At 40.5% G+C, this 19,249-nt stretch overlaps 1 protein-coding gene across 8 annotated transcripts in view; it reads right to left on the bottom strand.

The window, feature by feature from the left end:
- Nucleotides 1-780: 780 nt before the first annotated feature.
- Nucleotides 781-19,249, bottom strand: part of HIPK1 (homeodomain interacting protein kinase 1) — a 39,905-nt gene continuing 21,436 nt past the window's right edge. For 2 of the 8 annotated variants that reach the window (XM_074188482.1, XM_074188483.1), the window contains exons 4-16: nt 18,240-18,359; nt 17,393-17,479; nt 16,593-16,777; nt 16,051-16,213; nt 15,022-15,247; nt 11,839-11,963; nt 10,756-10,890; nt 7,999-8,141; nt 7,164-7,349; nt 6,463-6,675; nt 4,649-4,890; nt 3,289-3,419; nt 781-2,179 (exon numbers count right to left, since the gene is read on the bottom strand). In XM_074188482.1, the coding sequence (XP_074044583.1) occupies nt 1,694-2,179; nt 3,289-3,419; nt 4,649-4,890; nt 6,463-6,675; nt 7,164-7,349; nt 7,999-8,141; nt 10,756-10,890; nt 11,839-11,963; nt 15,022-15,247; nt 16,051-16,213; nt 16,593-16,777; nt 17,393-17,479; nt 18,240-18,359 (2,442 nt within the window). In that variant the 3' untranslated portion in view covers nt 781-1,693. The remainder of the gene's footprint in view (nt 2,180-3,288; nt 3,420-4,648; nt 4,891-6,462; nt 6,676-7,163; nt 7,350-7,998; nt 8,142-10,755; nt 10,891-11,838; nt 11,964-15,021; nt 15,248-16,050; nt 16,214-16,592; nt 16,778-17,392; nt 17,480-18,239; nt 18,360-19,249) is intronic. The other 6 variants (XM_074188489.1, XM_074188485.1, XM_074188484.1 and 3 more) reach the window with 6 other exon arrangements.

Raw genomic sequence — 19,249 nt, 5'->3', positions numbered from 1 at the left:
ACTGCTCTCTCTCTCAGGGCTCCGGTGATGTGCTCTAAAAACTGCAACTCATTCACATACATTCTGACACAGATCAGTTTGTTTTGGTTTAAATACAATGGAGACATCGATTCCATCCCTGGGGAACACTGGAGGGTCAGACACACACACCAAGTACAGAGTTCAAGTGTAGCCACTACACATTTTGATTACAAAGAACATTTGGGGTTAGCAGGAAAATTGTGTTATAGTTTTTTCTAATCGATATGTACATATTTAATTATGCAAAATATTAAAACACCACCATTACAAAACTTCTAAAATATTTTTAAATTCAGTAATAAATTTTTAAAATCTGTTTTTTTTTCTTTTTTTCTTTTTTTCTTTCCACAATTCCAACATGCACTTATCATATAAGTCTTAATGAGAGAGCATTCCGTTTGCTGCTGACATACCATGGAAGCTACTCGTTCTGAAGTATAAAAAGCTACACATAACATGTCCTTTAACTTCCTCTTCAAGCAAATCACATAAAATAAAAGGCAAGGTTGGGGGGGGATAAGAGTGGGAAGAACAAAGCCCTGTGCTTCTAAGTAAATAAATTCTGCCCTGGGAGAGATCTGGTGTCACAATAAAAATTTTAAAACCAACCCTTTAAGCGCTGCTCCCCCTCACTTACAATCTGTGAGGCCAGGCCCACCTCCACCAGTATCACATATAATACAATTAGATCTTGGAGAGAATTCAGACAGGAAGGGTAAAATCACACAACAGCAAAGACATTAACATTAACAACAATAATAACAATAATAATAATCACCTTAATTTAATGGCTTTTTCAATGATAAAATTTAAGCTGAATCACAGACTTTTAAAAAATAATTTAAAAAGAATACATAGAGCCTTTCACAATGGGGGTGGATTCTCCCCACACTGGGTTACCAGCCAGTGGGAGCTTCCTGATCACACGACTTTACAGAAAGCCCAGGAGTCTTGAGAGCACTCCAAGAGCAACACTTGCAGAAGCAGCCACGGCCTAGTGAGGACGATCCAAATCACCCAGACAAGACTAAAACATCAGGAGTTTAAAAATGTCCATAAAGCTAAACTGTGCACTCTAGTTGGGGGGGGGCGGGGGGGATGCCTGCTAAGAACATACAATTAACGTGCAAGCTGCTGCTAAGACCTATAGGGCACACAAGCCTTTGTTCTAAAGCAATTGAAAAGGAGAGTTTTCCTCTTTTCTCACTTGTGATCATTATCAGCATCTTCCTCTCATCAGCGGTAACAACAATGTGCATTAAATAAAGAGGGACCTGTCCTTAAAAACATTTCTATAAATCACATAGGTCAGAGTTAAAATGGTTTCCAGAAAGACAACCTGAACCTGGTCCCTCTCTTGAAAACAGAAGGGGTTGCCCCCTCTGCAGAAGGTGGAGAGCTGAACTCTTCAATCAGCAGAAACACTGTCAGAAAACAAAGAATTTTTTAAAAAAATAGAACAGCCTTTGGGAGACTACAACAATGCCGTCAATACCGAGACAGATTCCCAGGGAAAACAAGAACCACCTTCCTTCTGCTTTGGCTGGCTCCCTGGACAGGGTTAGCAGGGGGGGCTTTAAGTGAGGTTAAGGGAAGGGCCTGAAATTCCCCACTTTCAAGACCTCTCTGCCAGGAATAGATGATAACCATGCCCCTGTCCCATGCCCACTGACTACAAGTAAGAATACTGGCTGATCTTCGTGGGACTGAGTGGGTATCCAGTATAAATTGTTGAGCCTCGAGAGGACCCAATGTAGGACTGGGTGGCAAACTGTTGCTGGTACTGGGCGGGAGCCACACTGGCCGAGGTGAGAAGGCTAGGCCCAACACTGACAGGAACCTGGTGGACCAGGGTGCTAGGATGGGTGGTATAGGCTGCAGTGTGCCTCGAGGATCCCTGGGGGGAGAAGAGATGTGCAATGGAGCTGGTGGAGCCCAGGGCAGCTGCAGAGGTGGGCGCAGCATAGGTGTACAGGTGGGGCTGGCTTGGCAGGTGGGTGGGGGCTGGGGCCAGGTGCGGGTGTCCCGTTGAGTGCAGTGGACTGCCATGCTGAAAGGTGTAGGGGGCTTGGGAGAGCGGGGCCACGAAGGCTTGCTGCCGGCGGGGGGCAGGGTTGCTGCTTCTCTCTTGCAAGGATGGAGCTGATGACTGCTGGTTCTGGAAGGAGGAAGAAGGGAAATGAGGGATCATGCAGTCATTCTGGCTCAGGATGCCAAGGCAGCAGCAGCAACAAAGGCTCCTCGGAGAGCCGGCAAAGCCTTTCTGGTTACTAATTCATCCACCCCTCTTGGCTGAAGGCCACACAAGCCAAGCCCCACAGCGACAGCAAGATTTCATTCTTAAACGTCTCTCTCTCTCTCTCTCTCTCTCTCTCTCTCTAGAGGCAAGTTCTCCTCTGGTTCTAACCATCACCACTTCACCTCACCTCAGTCTGTCTTCAGGAGGCAGAGCTCCTCATCATCCTACATGGACTGAAATATTCTACCTGGGTACCCCTCAGGCTTCCACTCTTCCAAGTGGACTTGGCTAGTTTTTCCTTCCCTGGTCTCATTTTAAACTTTCCTCTTGCCTGGTTTTCATCTCAGACTCCTCCAATTTCTCCTCTCTTCCTTTTGTTCCCTTTGACACACACTACCCAGTCATACCCCTCTCCTCTGCTACTTCCTGGCTTCCTGGAGACATCATAAACCACCACCCCCTTTCCCTTCCCCTCCACCCCACTCCCCTCGGAACACAAGCCAAGGAAGTCTGCTCAAACAATGAAACTATCATTTCTTGCCAAGGAGAGGGTTACACAGAGAAGGAAAGCATAGTTCCAGCATCCAGCTAGAAGCAAGACTGAGGGTGACTACTTGGATAGCCAGAGAACTGGACCCCTTTTTTCCTTGAAACTTATGTGGAGATTAAATTAACTCTGAACTAGGAGATGGAAAAGCTCTTGGCAGGGGCCTGGAAGCAGCAAAGCATCAAACAATGCAGAACCAGGCATTGACTCAAACAGGCCAGGCTCTACACTCTGGAACATTACTCTTCCAGGGCAAGCGGGAAGCGGGGGGGGGGGGGGGGGGGTTTCATGGGGAATCTGGGGTGCAAAGCCTATTGCATGGAGAGCAGATGTAGCAATATGCAAATATGGCAAAGGACAAGGCACACCAAAGGGGACGTCATTTGGCTTTATTTGGTCAACAGTACCACAGGCCCTGGAAGTCTCCAGGGGACAGTCTGGGGAAGGGGCCCTAAGCAGCCCCAGCAGCCTTCCTGCTTACCTGGCTAAGATTGAGCGGCTGGGCTACGTTTGCTCCCCCACGTTGTGCCCGGTACCCCGTGGGAGTGATGCAGCAGCCAGATGGCTGACCGCTCACCGAGGCAACCGGCTTGGTCTTATTTGTCAGGAGGCCTGTAAAAGGATCAGGGAGGAGTTAGTCCTGGGGGGGGGGGGGGGGGGGGGAGCTCTTCAGTAGAACCAAGCTAACTTCATGATTACTTTCACTTCATGCCAATGGATGGAATTGGCACTATACTGAATCAGATGTAGCTTTGTAGGTATCCTATTTCCTCCAATTAATACCTGAAGCTTGTGTAGAACTTTAATGCGCTAGAAAAAAAAAACCCTTATTACATCCTAAATGCTAGAGCATCAGTCACCTGGCTCTTAAAACAGGTTCTCAACACATCAGTTTTTCAATCTTTGGATCATCTTGCTTTCAGAATAAGACAATCTGCTTCTAGGATTCACCTCTCATCAGTGCCAAAGCACATGTGGGACATCTGTTCAGAGACCTCTTGGTTACCCTAAATCTCTTGTATTTTTCCAGAGAGAATGGAATGGTAATAACCTCTAGACCTGAATATTATGTCCAGTGGATTAATAGGATGAGGGCTCACCTGCCTGCACTGGAAAGGTTCCTGGATTCTAGGTCACAAATACCAGACAAAAATACCACAACTGATGCAACATATAAACTATGCTGGGAAAAAAAAATCATATTCCATCTGGCTCTGAATCCATCACCCACCACCAACAGGTCGGACTACAGTAATCGTTAACTGGGTAAATGAGCTGGGGCTCCCAACTCTCAAATCTAAAGGATATGACTACACAGGAACAAAAATGGAATCTGTAACACATCCTGATGTTGTCCTTTCCAAGGGAGCTACTAACAGCATTATACTTAAGATCTGAAGGACTCTTGGCTGATTGTAATTATTTTGTTTAATTTCTTTAGTAAAGTCTCTACTTCAGAATTATCCAGGTTAAACAGTTCATCTGGTGTAAATTTGTAATTTCAAGTCTTTTCTCCTGGTTATCCACACATCTAAGCCACCTCTTCATTGTAAGTCACTGGATACTTCAGGGAATGCCATTCATTTTAAGTAACAGTTGAAACAAAACCCAAGTAAATCTTCCTGCCAAAAACAATTCTATAAGAGTGTGTTGCAGAGCCAAATGGAACTGATTTTTCTGAGTAGCTGGTTTTTAGGAAGAGTTACGCTACTGCTTTCCAACATTAGCCGAAATAACTGGGAAAGGTCTGCAAGGTTAGTTCAAAGTAAACATAATACAGATGGTCAGAAGAGAATGTTATGCCAGGACCTTGTATCTTTCCATCTGTTTAAGACACCCACCTGAGGCCTGGGTTGCCACTGTGCAATCACCAAGTTGAGCTTTCAGGGGTGGCACAATGATGGTACGTGCCCCAGGGCCATCAGTCACAACCCGGCCAGATCCTTCTAGGAGGGGCCCTGTATTACCCCGAATTGCAGCCAGAGTATCTGTAGAATATGGACTGCTCAGAGATGAGTCGGAGTCAGGAGAGTCATTGACAGTAACATAGCTGATGACATTGGACCTTGGCTTCAGGCTGGAGCTGCAGAGGAGAAAGTTCATGAAAACCCAACTGTCCTTTTGGCAAAGCCTCCTAACTGGTGAACCTGCCTCAGGTCTCTAGCCCTTTTCAGACATCCTAAGCAAAACCAATAAAATAATCTTCTCAAATACCATTTTGATGTCACTCTTGAGAAGTCAAGAGTCTACAGTGGTTGACACCCTACAGTCTGAAATCTCTACTCGCCATGCAGTCAAGCCCATCTCCCCAACCTCGTGTCTCATTATTTCCCAACAGATTTTGCTCTGCAATGGTTAAAGCAACATTGTTTCACATAGCCTACGTGTTCTGTGCTCCTCTTCTCTGCTGGGTCACTGCACCATCCACTTCTCCCCACTTGAAATGTTCTTCTCTTTTAGTCTCCCCCAATCCAAGTCAGCATCTTCAAAACCCAGTTTTACCTACTGTTCCCACACTTTGTTTGAAGGAAACTTTCCAGTTAAGCCCACCTGGCTCAGAGTATTCCTGTGATCTGCATTTGGGTTTTTCAGTACACTCATTCATCTGGATTTATTTATATACAACTAAATGTTATTTCCTGCACATACATCCTACCTTCCTCCTTAAACTATCAGCTCGCCAAAGGCATCCTTTGCATTTGTCCCTCCACCCCCGTCATGTCCAGTTGAGGGTCTAAACAAGGTAGAGGATCAATAAATACTGGTGGTTTCACTTAAACACTTGGATGTGATCTCATTTCAAAGAACCCTGCAAACTTTCTAGCTGAGGTTTCCTTTTGCCAACTGGCCAGTGGAAAGAAGAAAATTCTATAGACTGGTGCTTGGTCCAGCTTCAAGGTGAGCTTCTTGAGGAGCGTCTCAGATTTCCTCAGCCCCCATGCCAATCTTTCCATTCACTGTCTCTGACTTTCTCTATTTGTGTTCATTCTAGGAAGCAGCATGGTGGAGTGACAAGACCACCAAACTACATCTCCGAAGCTAGAGGCCTAGCAGTTTCTGCCACTTACTAGCTCTCTGATCTCAGACAAGTCACGACCCGGTCTAGTTCCTATAACATGGAGACCAACACGTCTGTCTTGCTTCCCTCCCAGGAACTGCTGTGAGGATTTCATAAAGTGACACGTGTCAAAGTACTCGGGAGACATACCAGATACTCTACAAATATGAAGTGTTACATGTTTTAGCTCATTCATTTCTAAGCTATAAAGTTCCTCGTGGCAGGAACACTCTTGGCCCTTTAAGACACACCCCAGGCACTTAAGACATGGCCACTGCACCCTGTGAGCTGAAGAAAAACTTGCTGATTGACTTCTCTGCAAGACTGATTTAGTTGGTTGAAATGTACAGTGGGACATGAGCACTTCCCAGTCGATTCTGTTCCCAGTGCTCAGAGAGGGATCTGAGGGGCAGACACAGCCTCAAGTGTGATGGCCACACTCCCCAAATGACTTTCCTCTGAGTCCTTTCTTGCCCTTCTTCCTGTCACAACGCCTGCTTTCCACAGAGGCGCAGCTGAGTCACCAGCGGGAGGGAGTCTGCAGTCCAAAGCCAAGGGCAGGGACCACGTGGCCAGACGACCCTCCACCTGCTTTACCTGCTGGGCTTATACTTGCTGTCCTCCTCCTCGTCCGTGTCACTGCGGATAGTGATGACGCTCACAGGAGGGCTAGGGGTGTCTGGGATGATGATGGGCTGAGGCTGATCTTGTGCAGGGACCAGGGGATTATAGGAAGAACTGGTACGAAGTGGACTGCTCCCAATCAATGAATAGACTTGGGTAGGTAAGACATCCAATGTAGAAACAGTTCTGCAAGAAAATGTCACAGGGAAAGAAAGAGAAATGCTTAACCCTACAATTGATAAATATATTCACCAGCTTCCCTACATCTTTTTCCCTTTTCTCCTGTTTTTATTTCTCTCTCTTATAATTCAACTGATAAGTTTCACTGTAAGAAAATAATTATGTTGAAGACAAATTCACTGACCATTATAAATGGCTCCTAAGCAGAGAGCAAAGAGGTTCATGAGGAAACACTATTCTTTTATGAAATCTCCTAATCAAGTGGACAGATGTGAAAAAGATCTCACACATTAAGAAAACGCTGATCCTGGAAAGAAAGGACGACAGTGACTAGGAAGCAGATTCCTCAGTCATCCTGCTCTGACCACTGATAACTCAATGACTAAACTTCACCTACCATAAGGCAAGGTCCTGCACTACAACTTCCCAAGTATTAGGCAACAAGATCCTGCCCAGCAGGGTCACAGTTCTAGGTGATCACTGAGACCACTCACTTGGCTGAAGCTGGGGCCTGCTGCTGCTTGTTCTTCTTGGAAGGGAGGGAACCAGTCTGCTGCTGCCTGACAACGTGAGCAACACCAACATTGAGAGGCTGAGCTGTGGCCAGAGTCACGTGATTGGTCAGCAGGGAGGGCTGCTGCATGAGGGTACTGTACTGGCTGCCATGTGAGTGGGCATTCCTAGGTTAACAAAAGAAAGTAAATGAGACAATTCTCCAGACTTGAGGAAGAAAGAATCAAAAAGAACTAGTAGGCAATGAAGGAGACCAAACAATGAAGGGAGGGAAAAAAGGAAGAGAGAGGTAGACTGGGTAGGAAGGAAAGTGAGAGATAAGAGTCAGACAGATTGATTTTTTGTTTTTTTAGGGTATTTGCAAGGGGGTTAAGTGGCTTGCCCAAGGCCACACAGCTAGGCAGTTATTAAGCGTCTGAGGCCGGATTTGAACTCAGGTCCTCCTGACTCCAGGGTCGGTGCTCTATCTACTGCGCCACCTAGCCACTCAATTTTTTTCTTAAAACTTGGTCTTTGGGGGAGGCTAGGTGGCGCAGTAGATAGAGCACCGACCCTGGAGTCAGGAGGACCTGAGTTCAAATCCGGCCTCAGACGCTTAATAACTGCCTAGCTGTGTGGCCTTGGGTAAGCCACTTAACCCCATTGCCTTGCAAAAACTAAAAAAAAAAAAATGGTCCTTGGTTGGAATAATATACTCCAAGGGATTTTAAAATAAGACTAAATATCTCCCTTACCTGTATTCTTCCACACCCCCTACACCACCAAAGTTCCACAAATTCTAGTGGCTCACCCAGAAATAAATAGCAAGACACTTGCCTCCAGTCTCCCAGCTGCTGACTATTCCCCATGGTCTCTGGAATAACTGCTGTGGGCTGAACAGAATTGTGTAGTGCTACTCCAGGTAACTGCTGCCAAGTTGAAGGCAAGAGTATCTGCTGGGTCCCTCCAGGCCAGGCCTGCTGTAAGGAAGCACACAGACAGAGACCCAAACTTGACTTATCATTGGTTCCTTTAAGAAAAATTAAATGAAAAATTTATTTTAAACAAAAAGTTATTTGTAGACTGTTAACTTGCAAAAATTAGAACAGAGAAAAAGTCAGAGGACCTCATAGCTGTAATTTCTTATCATGAGGGAGATATACTTCTATTTTTTTGGCCACCTCTCCCAAAAGCTCTTCCCCTGGGGATTGGAGGAAAAACAATATCCCCATGGTAAGAGTTTCTATTGTACTGCAGAGAAAAAAAATCAGTATTCATAGGCAGAATTTCATTGAATGCTGGGGGTAGCAGTGGGGGTGGGGAGAGGTGCTACTACTAAAATACCTAGGACTTGTATCTTAAAAAAAAGAACAGAAAAAGGTTGAATCACAAAGAAATTTTTTTTAAAATGATCAACTTAAATGTAAGCAGATGAAATGCATCAGGTCAATTCAATCAAAAAAAGTAGATTATCATATCTTTTGATTAAAAGAAAGATTTAAGAAAATGAAGATATGACATATAAATGACCAAAGGTCAAACTATTGGGCAGAAATCTAGGCTTATGCTTTTAAGCACAACCTAACTAGTCATGTATAGTTGTATAATTACAGAACCTGAAAATAAAGAACTGAAAGGTATTTGTTCAAAATACCTTCCTGTTTCTGTAAAATTTATTTCTTTGTTTTAAGTTTTTAGTTCCATAAAAACTCATCACTATAATGTGTAATACTCTGACTGTACTATCTGCCATATTATTAACAATACACATAGCAGCAAACATGTTTATTACATCTGCTGCTCCCAAGAGTTCTGATATTTCCTGGGAAAAATGGAAGCAGATTTGAAAACTTTCTTTTTTGACTGATACTCTGCAATACAATACACCTACAAGGCTGGGGGGGGACAGATGGGTCTGTTTCTTGAATTTAAAACTTTAAGTCTATCAACACACGTAGTGTTTTTAAAATATTTCTGCAAGTAACAGATCTACTTCTTACAAATACTGGTTCCAAACAAGAAGCCTTCAAAGCAGAGAAACTGCAAACACGTCTGCTACCATAAGCAGAATAATAAAAAAAAAAGAGAAATATGTTAAGTTACACCATGCGTCTTTCCAAAAGCCAACACCTGCACAAGACAAAGCTTATAGTTTAATACAGAGCAAGAAATAACATCCCAACGTGAGGCAGAAATCTGGCGTTCCAAGCGACGAACTGTTTTGACAGAGGAAAGACAAAAATATGCAAAGCTTAGCAAATGGCTAGTGCAAACTGAGGCAAAGCAGCAAAGGAGTGTCAACTAACACTCCTGACTTCTAAACTCCACATAAGCAAGTTAGAACCAGGGGCTTGAGTCAAGAAAGGTGCAAAAATCCCTGCCAACCTTGCCACATGAGCTTTATGTCACTAAGATGGTTAATTTGGAGAAAAATAGGGTGTGTTCCTTCACCAATGCTTCGAAATACTAAATGACCAAGTTGTGCACTAGTGATAGGACAGTCCTCCCAAGCTGAGATGAGCCACAAAGGACAAATTCAAATTTGCTTTGAGACAAGGGATATTTAGAAGTTCAAAAACTTCTCTCATCTAATTTAGGAGTTTTCCAAATAAGAAAAATGCCAGATCTCCATGAGTCAATGCCAATGCAAAAAATAAAAGTCAGATGCAACCACAATCATTCTTTAAACAAGGATTGATCCTAAAATGTACTTTAGGGCCCACTTTTTTCCTATTATTTCCCCTAATGCTATAATTGCTCCTATTTTAGACTGCCCCCCAAATTGAAATGTTTTTTGAATTCAAATACTAGTCTAGCACATAAGTGAAGGATTTTTATCTCTAAATAAAAAAAATTCATCTTTCGATCCTAGCATAAATGTAACTTAAATTTACTGTAAAATATATGGCATCTCCTACCCTAAAAATTAGTTCACCTTTAATTTCTGCTAAAAATGAAACATGATCTAAAAGCACCCAAGGGAGCTTTTAACTAGATGACGAAAGTTGTCATTAAAGGCAAGAGATTCTTTCCATGTGTCCAAAGGTTAATATCAACAACTAAAGCAATTGATTAAAAGGCATTGCTGGTGAGAGTTGTGACCACAGCTTAAGCACCTCCTTCCACAAGTCTAGGCACAGAGATGCTTTAAAGAGCAAAACACAGAGTAAAGCTAATGACTCCACAAGAAATTCACATGCTGGCCATCCGGGGGGCCTGTAGCCAAGCCAATCTCAAGCCCACTTCCTTTATTCTCAAGGGCCAGAGGGTAGAGCTGAGACAGTAAGCACAGAGGAGCAGAAGCTCTTCAGGGACTTATCACATTAGGCTGGTAAAGAACAGAAGCCAAGGGTTCTGGAATCTTTACAGAGCCACACTGAACATCAGTCAGACAGTGCTTCGGCAAGTATCAGGAAGGAAAACAATGAGACATTAAAGATGGAGCAAGAACACAGCCACAAGATGGCACATGCTTCCATGCCCTCTGCAAGGTCTAAGTTAAAAAAAAAAATGAGAAAACAAAACAAAAAGCAAACAGAAAAAAAAGAAACCAAAGAAACTCCGTTAGTAACACAATCAAGTGAGGGGAATTACCAGTACAGCGGCAGTCTGTTCAACCAGCGCCGGCCGGCCGGCTGCGCAGCTCAGAGTAAAGGGCACCGCATACTGCGGTGTGATGGTGGCTACTTGAGGATGGAGAGTTGCTACCATTAGTGGTGTACAGCTTCCCTGAAACGTAGATTAGGCAGGTGAGTGAAACAAACATATGGAGGCAGGTTAACTGGGTTCAGAAGGATCTTGCCCCACCCCGGGATCATTACTGACACATATCAGCAACCTCAAATCGCCTAAACACATGTACCAGACACAACCTTCCCCTTCAAATCTCCAGAGGTCACCCATTAGGCCAAATACCAATAGACCAAAGAAAAAAAAAGGCTAGGAATCTTTTTCAGCGGTCTAATTCTTTGAAACTCAGTCAATTAAGGACTCTCTTTAAAATGTTTATTCTCTCTCTTAAAATAAGGTTTTAAGATTTTAGAATTCCTTCTACTGTCAAAGACCAAAATACATAAATCTGAATCATAAAATTATCTAGTTATATACAAAATATCAGTTATCCCGGATTCTCAGTTTGCAGGGTCTATAGATAAGTATCAATTATTTACTTTTCTTATGACCTAATGAAATCAACACTAGGATCAGGGGAAACAGAAGGATTCTTTCTTTAAAGGAATATGAGATTGTGATCCAGTCTCCTAGACTGAAATGTCTGAAAGAACAACCTGGATATCATATATTTTAGAATCAAAATATCTTATGTCTACTACATATGCCTGTCAACTATCAATTCAGATGGAAAAGTCTAATATTTCCAGTCCAGGAGCTGGAAAAGCCCCACTCAGATGAGTTTCTATTTTCCTGGTGCTTGGCTTTTATCCCTGCATGTCTAAAGAACATACTAACAGAACTGTGTCCTCATTAGGGAAGAGCATCTCAACTACTGTCATTCACTGAAGAGGCTTTGCTTTACATCCAATGATGTGTGACCAAGAAAGAACTGCTATTAAGAGCAAAGACCATTACAACAAGGGACAACTGTCAGAGAACAGTGAGAGGCAGTTCTCACTAGTATTTCAGAGTTATTGAGTCTCCAGTTTGTCCTGGCTGTTTTACCTGGGTGAGAACTCCTGACTGGATCTGTAGTGGTTGAGCAGCAGGCGCCTGAGGCACAATTGGCACAGCATTATCCATCCTCACTGGGAATCCAGAATGCTTTGCAGGGGCCTGGAGTCCAGCTGCTAGGAACAATAAGATGGTAAGATTGCTTCACTAAGTAGCCAGATACCATTTTCTCAAGCCCCTTCCACTTGAGGTAAAGGACTTGGAAAGGGTCAAGGAAAGCCAAAGTGGATCCCTCCAGAACAGATCTCTGACAGAGGTCTGTTCTAGGTCCTTCTCTAATAAAAATAGAATATTTCTCCAAGACATAAAAAGTTATCACTGAATTCATTTCTTCATCTTCTCCCTGCCAGTCTAGACTAAAAATTACACTTTGAGTTAAATGATCTAACAATACTATTGTGATCTAGGGATAATTAATTACAATAAATGTTTCTCATTCATGTCTATATCCTCTCAAATCCATTTCCTTCATCTAGGTAAAAACTTTTAACTAGTTTTTCCAAAATGGGACCATTTTGTATAAACATGATTTGAATGTAAAGCAGCAACATGCATGTATCTATGGATTTTATAAACACATTTTATATTTACAAGAATATAAAGATGTTGCAGCCTCTTGGTTAGTTGTTAAGATGGTACCATATTCAAAATAAGAAAAGAAGTTACTTCCTAAGATTCACCTTCTATGTTTTGATGAGGGTCTCCCTCCTCCCCATTCCCCCCCCCAAAAAATTTAAGAAATGACTCATTTTTTCCTTTTAAAAACATCAGTAACAAAACTCAAGGGATCAATACTTGAACTTATTAGAAATTCAATAAAGTTAGTTATGTTTTACATACATTTATTTCTATTTATTTTAGAAATTTAATCAGATGCCTTTGAGTCACTATTGCAAAAGCTTTATCAACAACAGCTTCTCTAACAAGCTTGGCCAACTTCTCTTGCAGCTAAACTTGCAACTACAAAGAAGGGCAGCTTCCTTGCTTCTCAAAGCCAAAGCAATAAAACCATTTTAACCATGATTTCTAGGAAAGGCTTGTGATCCTATCAAGACTACACAGATCTTTCTTGCAAATGAAAATATTTCACCTGGGGAGAAGGAATTACAAGATAAAAATATTGAGATATAGCAATAAAAAAAGTCAATTCTTAAGCTCAAAAAAGACCATGGGTACTATTTTTATATGAATAACTTTCATTATTGGCTTCAGGAAACTAGTACCAAAACCATGCAGGTGTGACTGTTCAAGCTGACCTCTAACTAGATGATGCAAAAACACCCACTTTTATTCTGTTTTATAAGCAACTATACTGTATACCAAAAAATCTTCTCCATTTCCAGTTTTCTACTTCCCTTCTTATCTAATTCTAAACACTCCAAGAACAATTACTGCAGAAGCAGCAGGAGATGAGCCTGTCCAAGGGTTTCTTACATATTGCCCTTAGCTTAGAAATAGGGAAGCCTCTGATATACAACTGCTAGTCAAGTTAGGACATCTAATAAGCCCAAAACAAGACGTCCCTCAAGACTTCAGAAAGTATTTTTTCCTCAAGCTTCCCATGCTCTCAAAAACTTGAACTAAAAAGCAACAGGCAATTCATGTGGCCATAGTTATGAAAATTATCTAAAAAAAAAAACACTTTAAGAAGTAGAGATAAGAGAGGTGGGAAAGTCAGTAAGAAAGGAAGAAGTCTAAAATTATTTTCATTAGACCTATTTTTCTGGAATAAACCTTTTAATCTGGAAAAATGGTATGGTTTAGAAATTTAAATGTTCTCCTCCACTCTCCCTGAGGTTTCTCCCTCATGGCTCCTGCCACTCCAATAATCTTTTTTGTCTCCCCTAGCCCCTTCTTCTTTTATTTTATTTTTTTTTTGCTTTCTCCAACTCTATCAGAAACTGGACAAACAAGAGTTACAATCAATCAGCAACAAATATAAAGACATCAATGACCTTGCTTCTAAAGGGACAGGAAGCGTCTGAAAATATTCTGAATCCTGTTTTGCTGACTTGAAGCTTTGACACAGGTATTCCTCTACTGAGGAAATAAGGATTGTGCACAAAATGTTGGTTTAAAATGGGATAGCAACTTTTTTTTTTAGGTTTTTGCAAGGCAAATGGGGTTAAGTGACTTGCCCAAGGCCACACAGCTAGGTAATTATTAAGTGTCTGAGGCGGGATTTGAACCCAGGTACTCCTGACTCCAGGGCCGGTGCTTTATCCACTGAGTCACCTAGCCGCCTGGATAGCAACTTCTTAAAAGACTTGTCAGACCACAAAAACTTTTTGACTCACCATCTTACAAAAATAGAATGATCAAGGGCAGCTAGGTGGTGAAGTGGATAGAGCACCAGTCTGGAGTCAGGGGGACCCAAGTCCAAATCCTGCATCAGACTCAATAATTACAGACTTTGGGCAAATATCTTAACCCTATTATTGCCTTGCCAAAAAAAAAAAAAAAATAGAAGGATCAGACCAGGAAAAGTTAAGGGAACTTTCTCCCAAGAGGAACAGAGGAGAAACAAAAATACTTTTTCAAGGAACCCTAAGACAAAGCTTCCCCCTCACCAGCTGTATTACTCCTCTACCAATAGTCAGAAGAAGACAAATGATTCACAAAGTTAGAAAATCCTAATGAAATCCTAATGCTTTCTCTTTCTTCTCCGTTGTTTGTTGCAAGGACCATGGTTTTGAATATTTTCCTATTTAATGCTTCTTATTTTGTAATTTAAGAACTGTGATTAATATTTTATTGGATAATTCTAATTTTTTTCATCTAAACATGTTTCTCTTCAACTCTGCCTCAGTTTCCTCATCTTTAAAATGAGACTAGAAAAATGTGTCTGAGGTAACTTTCAGCCCTAAATTTATTTTTTAGTACATAATTCCATTTGCAGTCAACTTTTTGAGAATATATTTGTTTGGAGAATGTATTTATTTGCTCTATATTATTAGATCCAAAGCACCATCAGGCCTTGAATAGAAGAGGAGCAGCATTTGACCAATAGAAAGGGAAGAGGAAACAGCAGGGAATAAGACTGGTGCCATGACCTGATCTCATATTACTCTGACTATAAGATTCAAGAATAATCAGCTTCCAGTGGGAATGACTAACACAAATACAAAGTGCACTAAGTCCCAGTCATGTGACACAGGGTTTTCCCCCACATACTTTGAAAAGCAGGAGGACACACAATGAATGTCTGCTGGAATGGATCCGCCTGAGTGCAAATCTGAGTAGTTCCCGGCTGCAAGGAAACACTCTGCTGGGCGACTCCTGCCACAGGTGCTGCCGATGATGGATAGAGGGCAGACTGGTAGTTGAGTAGGGACACATCCGAATTAGCCAGAGAGAGAGTAGCAGCTGCTGCAGTAGAACTGGATGCTAAAACACTGGCCTAAAAAATATGAAGATTAGAGCTATACAACAGAGGGTGGCCAGGGGCACACAAATATTAGAGAACAAGAATAAAGAATGTCTTTGAATAACCTTTTGGCTTATGACACAAATTCTCAGTCTTGAAAACTTAAAGTTTAATGGCCATTCATTTAAAATGAAATAAAATTCTTCTTCAGTTCCCAAACCAATCCAAAGTGACTCTGAGCTCTATGCCACATCCAAAGGGGCTGGATTTAAAATACCACAATGCTGCCCTTCATTTCAACCACACCAGCACACACAAAAATCTTCACTCAACCTTTTACTTTTAAAAAATGAGTCCAGTTTAAACATTAAACATTTAAAAATGAATCCAATTTAAACACTGAAATAGGCTTTCAAAAGCCAGACTTTAAACATGATTGTTTTCTTTGAATAACAAATTGAAATTATAAGCTGTTAAAGTTAACTAGTGGAAACACCACTCGCTAGACAAACCCAAAGTTAAGTTATCCTACCAAGCCACAAAAACAGCCATTAACCTCTGACCCAGGATGACAATTAACAGTGAGCACAAAATTCCACTTTCTTTATCTTTTTTATAAACCACAAATTCTCACAAGGCAGGATTAGATCTTTTTGAGTAGGTACCCAATAAAGCACCTTTTGATGCAATTATGGTAGCACCAACATGAAGAATTAATCCCTTATGTCATAACAAAACTTCCCCCAAAAGACCACTCTCCCTACTCCACTGCTACATCTGACCACTTTCCACCTCACTTTGTTTTACATTTCCATTCTGTCCAGCTCCTCACATACCTGATTGTGGCCAGTATTGAGCTGGTTGCTGAAGGTCATGGTCAGATTTGTGCTTGTGTTGGGGGCAACATGGGTAGTGAATGGGCTCTTGATCTGTTTCACTGTGTCATACATGTGACCTCTCCTTTTGCAGATCTCCATATTCTGAAAGCATGACTTAACGCTGCAACACAAAGTTTAAAGACTCAGGATTCCTCCAGAGAAGCAGCATACAATGCACATTCCTCAGTATTAATACAAAGAATGTATTCTTTATGTCTTTTTAAATCATTGTGTGGATTAAAAGAGGGTTACTATACCTTTAAAAAGACAATTAAAAACAAGCTTAAAAACAAGGAAATATCAACAACTGAACTGTAACCGCATGATTTTTAAATTAAAAGAAAAAATAGCCCAAAGATCCAAAATATAAGTATGAAAATGGTACTCAAGTCAAGAGTTTTCTTTGACCACCAAAAGGGAACGAAGTGGCATTACAAATTTTAACAAAAGCTGAAAACTATGGCTAAAATTCCGTAATGTTAAAATTACCCCAAACTCACTGATTGCTGTGTGGGAAATCCAAAAGATGAGTCATTGTCACAAATGGGTGGTTGAGGGTCTTCAGTGGAGTAATTCTCTTATCTGCATCAATCGTCAACATCTTTTTTAACAAATCAATGTACTCTCTTCGATCCGCCTTTTCTGCCAACATATCAGTTCCTTCTAAGTCTGTAGACATATTCACCTTTTCAAGAAAGAATTGGAAATGTTATGTTCAATCACTTAAAACATTAATTACAGAATCAGTCATTTGCTTTTTTCCCCAAAGTAGGGACTCACCAACAAAGAAATATTGGAAAAATTCTACTTATCAATGGATTTCCTAAGTATTGAAATTAAAAGTTCATCTTAATTTGTGTGACCAAAAACCTAACCCCAAATTTATCAAATTTCCAACAATTTCCAAATGATTAAAAATATAATGTTTTTTCACTCTATTTTTCACAAAATTTAGAAACATCCAAATAAGCTATGTCAAGGATATTCTTAATCTCCAAAATATTTTACTTATTGTTTAAAAGAGTAGAGAAGAAACCTGTTCATTAAAAACATTTCACAAAATATCTGAGCCCAAGTAGGACAGGTAATCAGAAATGACCAAGAAACAAATATTTGTAAAAGCAATCTCCTGGCAAGATTTAAATGCCCTTTAATCATATTATTTGAATTCACATGCAAATTTCTTTCAATGAATTGCTGCTTAAATAATACAGTCAATTCTTCTTTAGATCAACATGCTTTAAGTCTCTATTTAGAAAGGCAACATTAAATGAGACTTGCCCCAACTTTCCATACTCACCTGAGCCATGTCATCTAAACAGTTAAATATGTACTTCCGGGCTTCTTTTGATTTTATTCCTGTTTCTAACTCATGCTCCTCTGGTGTCTGCAAAATATGATTTATGGAAAGGGGAATAAAATTCATGTGGTTGCAATATCAACATTTTGTTTTAAATAAAGGACAGAAAAGCAAAGAAACAAGTGTGTGGTCACCCTGCCAACTACAGATAGTAAACAAAAATGTGCAATATATAAGTAAAGAGAAGTAAATTCAATATTTGGCCATCTTTTCAGAGCTGATTTAAAAAAAAAAACCACAAGTACATAACCCAGTGGCATAACAGTTCCTGGCAGATGACAACATCCAGTCTTTTTGGAGGCTGTTTGGGGATTTAATTTATGAGACAACACCAATAGTTGAAACTAAAAATATTTGATATATAGTAAACTAAGTGCCATGGGTTAATCAAATTACAATGAGGATAGATTCTTTTAAGAGAGGTAGCACCCCCCCAAAAAAAAAGGCCAAAGATTTATTTTTAGGAAGTACCTAAGTCCTCAATGAGTGTAACAGAAAACTACACTGGGTTTTTGACAAACAAAATAAAAATTCCATGATAAGTAGCCATTACATAATTTTTCTTAATTCTCTTTCACAATTACTGACTCCAAATAAGCAAAATAACTTCAAATAGTTGACATTTTAAAACAAATCTTTACCAGAAGGCTACAGCCAAATGGACATAATATAAAGTCATTTTTAAAAAGCAACTATAAAACACATATGTTCATTTAAATTTATACAAGGATTTTTTAAATAAAATAATGAATTCTTAGGGTTTAGGGAAAGAAAATAGAAAACAGACCTTTAATCTCCACAGTGGGTAACCCAAATTAGGATCTCTGTTGAAAAACCTGCTTGTTTTCGTTCCTGCACTCAGAAGATATTCTGCTGGCAGGCCTTGTGTTTGTGAAATGTAACGAATCTGAAAACATCAAAAGACCAAGTAGGAGAATGTTTCAGGAGAGATAGATAGATCGATAGATAGAGACTGATTTAGTTTTAATCTGAAGTTTACATATATATATATATATGTGTGTGTGTATATGTTCATGTATGTAAGCTTCACATTAAAACCCTAAATCTCTTAACAAATTGATAATAAAAAGAAAAAAGGCATGGTAAGCAAATCCTGTCCAATTTTTAAACAAAACATAAAAGCTAAAATTTACTTATAAATACATATACTTACCAACCCACACACAGGCATCATCATGCCTGTAGTTTCCAAATGTTTATTCAGCATTTCCTTGTTATTGCATCTGATAATTATCTGAAGAGACATGGGACCTAGCAATTCTGAACATAGTCTATTTATGAAGTTTTCTTTTTTGATACAAAGTTTAGGGAAAAAATCCTCAGTAGTAAACTATGAAGGAGCTCCTGGAAAAGCTTTTCATGGCTCTCCAAGTTAGCTTTGATACAGGGCTAGGTAAAACTTGACTCTCCTCAAGGCCCATTTTCTCTATGAAGTTTCCCCTAATAATTCCCAACTCTCACTAATGCATCTCTCCTTTCTGTGAATTGCTCTTATCCATACTACTCAACTGAATCCTTGTTCATAAACAATTGCTAAGTTGTTTGTACAGCAAAAGGATCAAAATAAAAACAAATGAGAGGGTGCTTAGAAATTATTAGAAATTCCCACCTTGGGGTGGCTAAGTGGCGCAGTGTATAGAGCACCGGCCCTGGAGTCAGGAGTACCTGAGTTCAAATCCAGCCTCAGACACTTAATAATTACCTAGCTGTGTGGCCTTGGGCAAGACACTTAAGCCCCATTGCCTTGAAAAAAAACAAAAACAAAAACAAAAAGAA

Source organism: Macrotis lagotis, chromosome 5 (assembly GCF_037893015.1).
Source record: "Macrotis lagotis isolate mMagLag1 chromosome 5, bilby.v1.9.chrom.fasta, whole genome shotgun sequence".
NCBI lineage: Eukaryota > Metazoa > Chordata > Mammalia > Peramelemorphia > Peramelidae > Macrotis > Macrotis lagotis.
The sequence above is the reverse complement of the archived record's forward strand: the minus strand, read 5'-3'. Positions and strand labels throughout refer to the sequence as shown.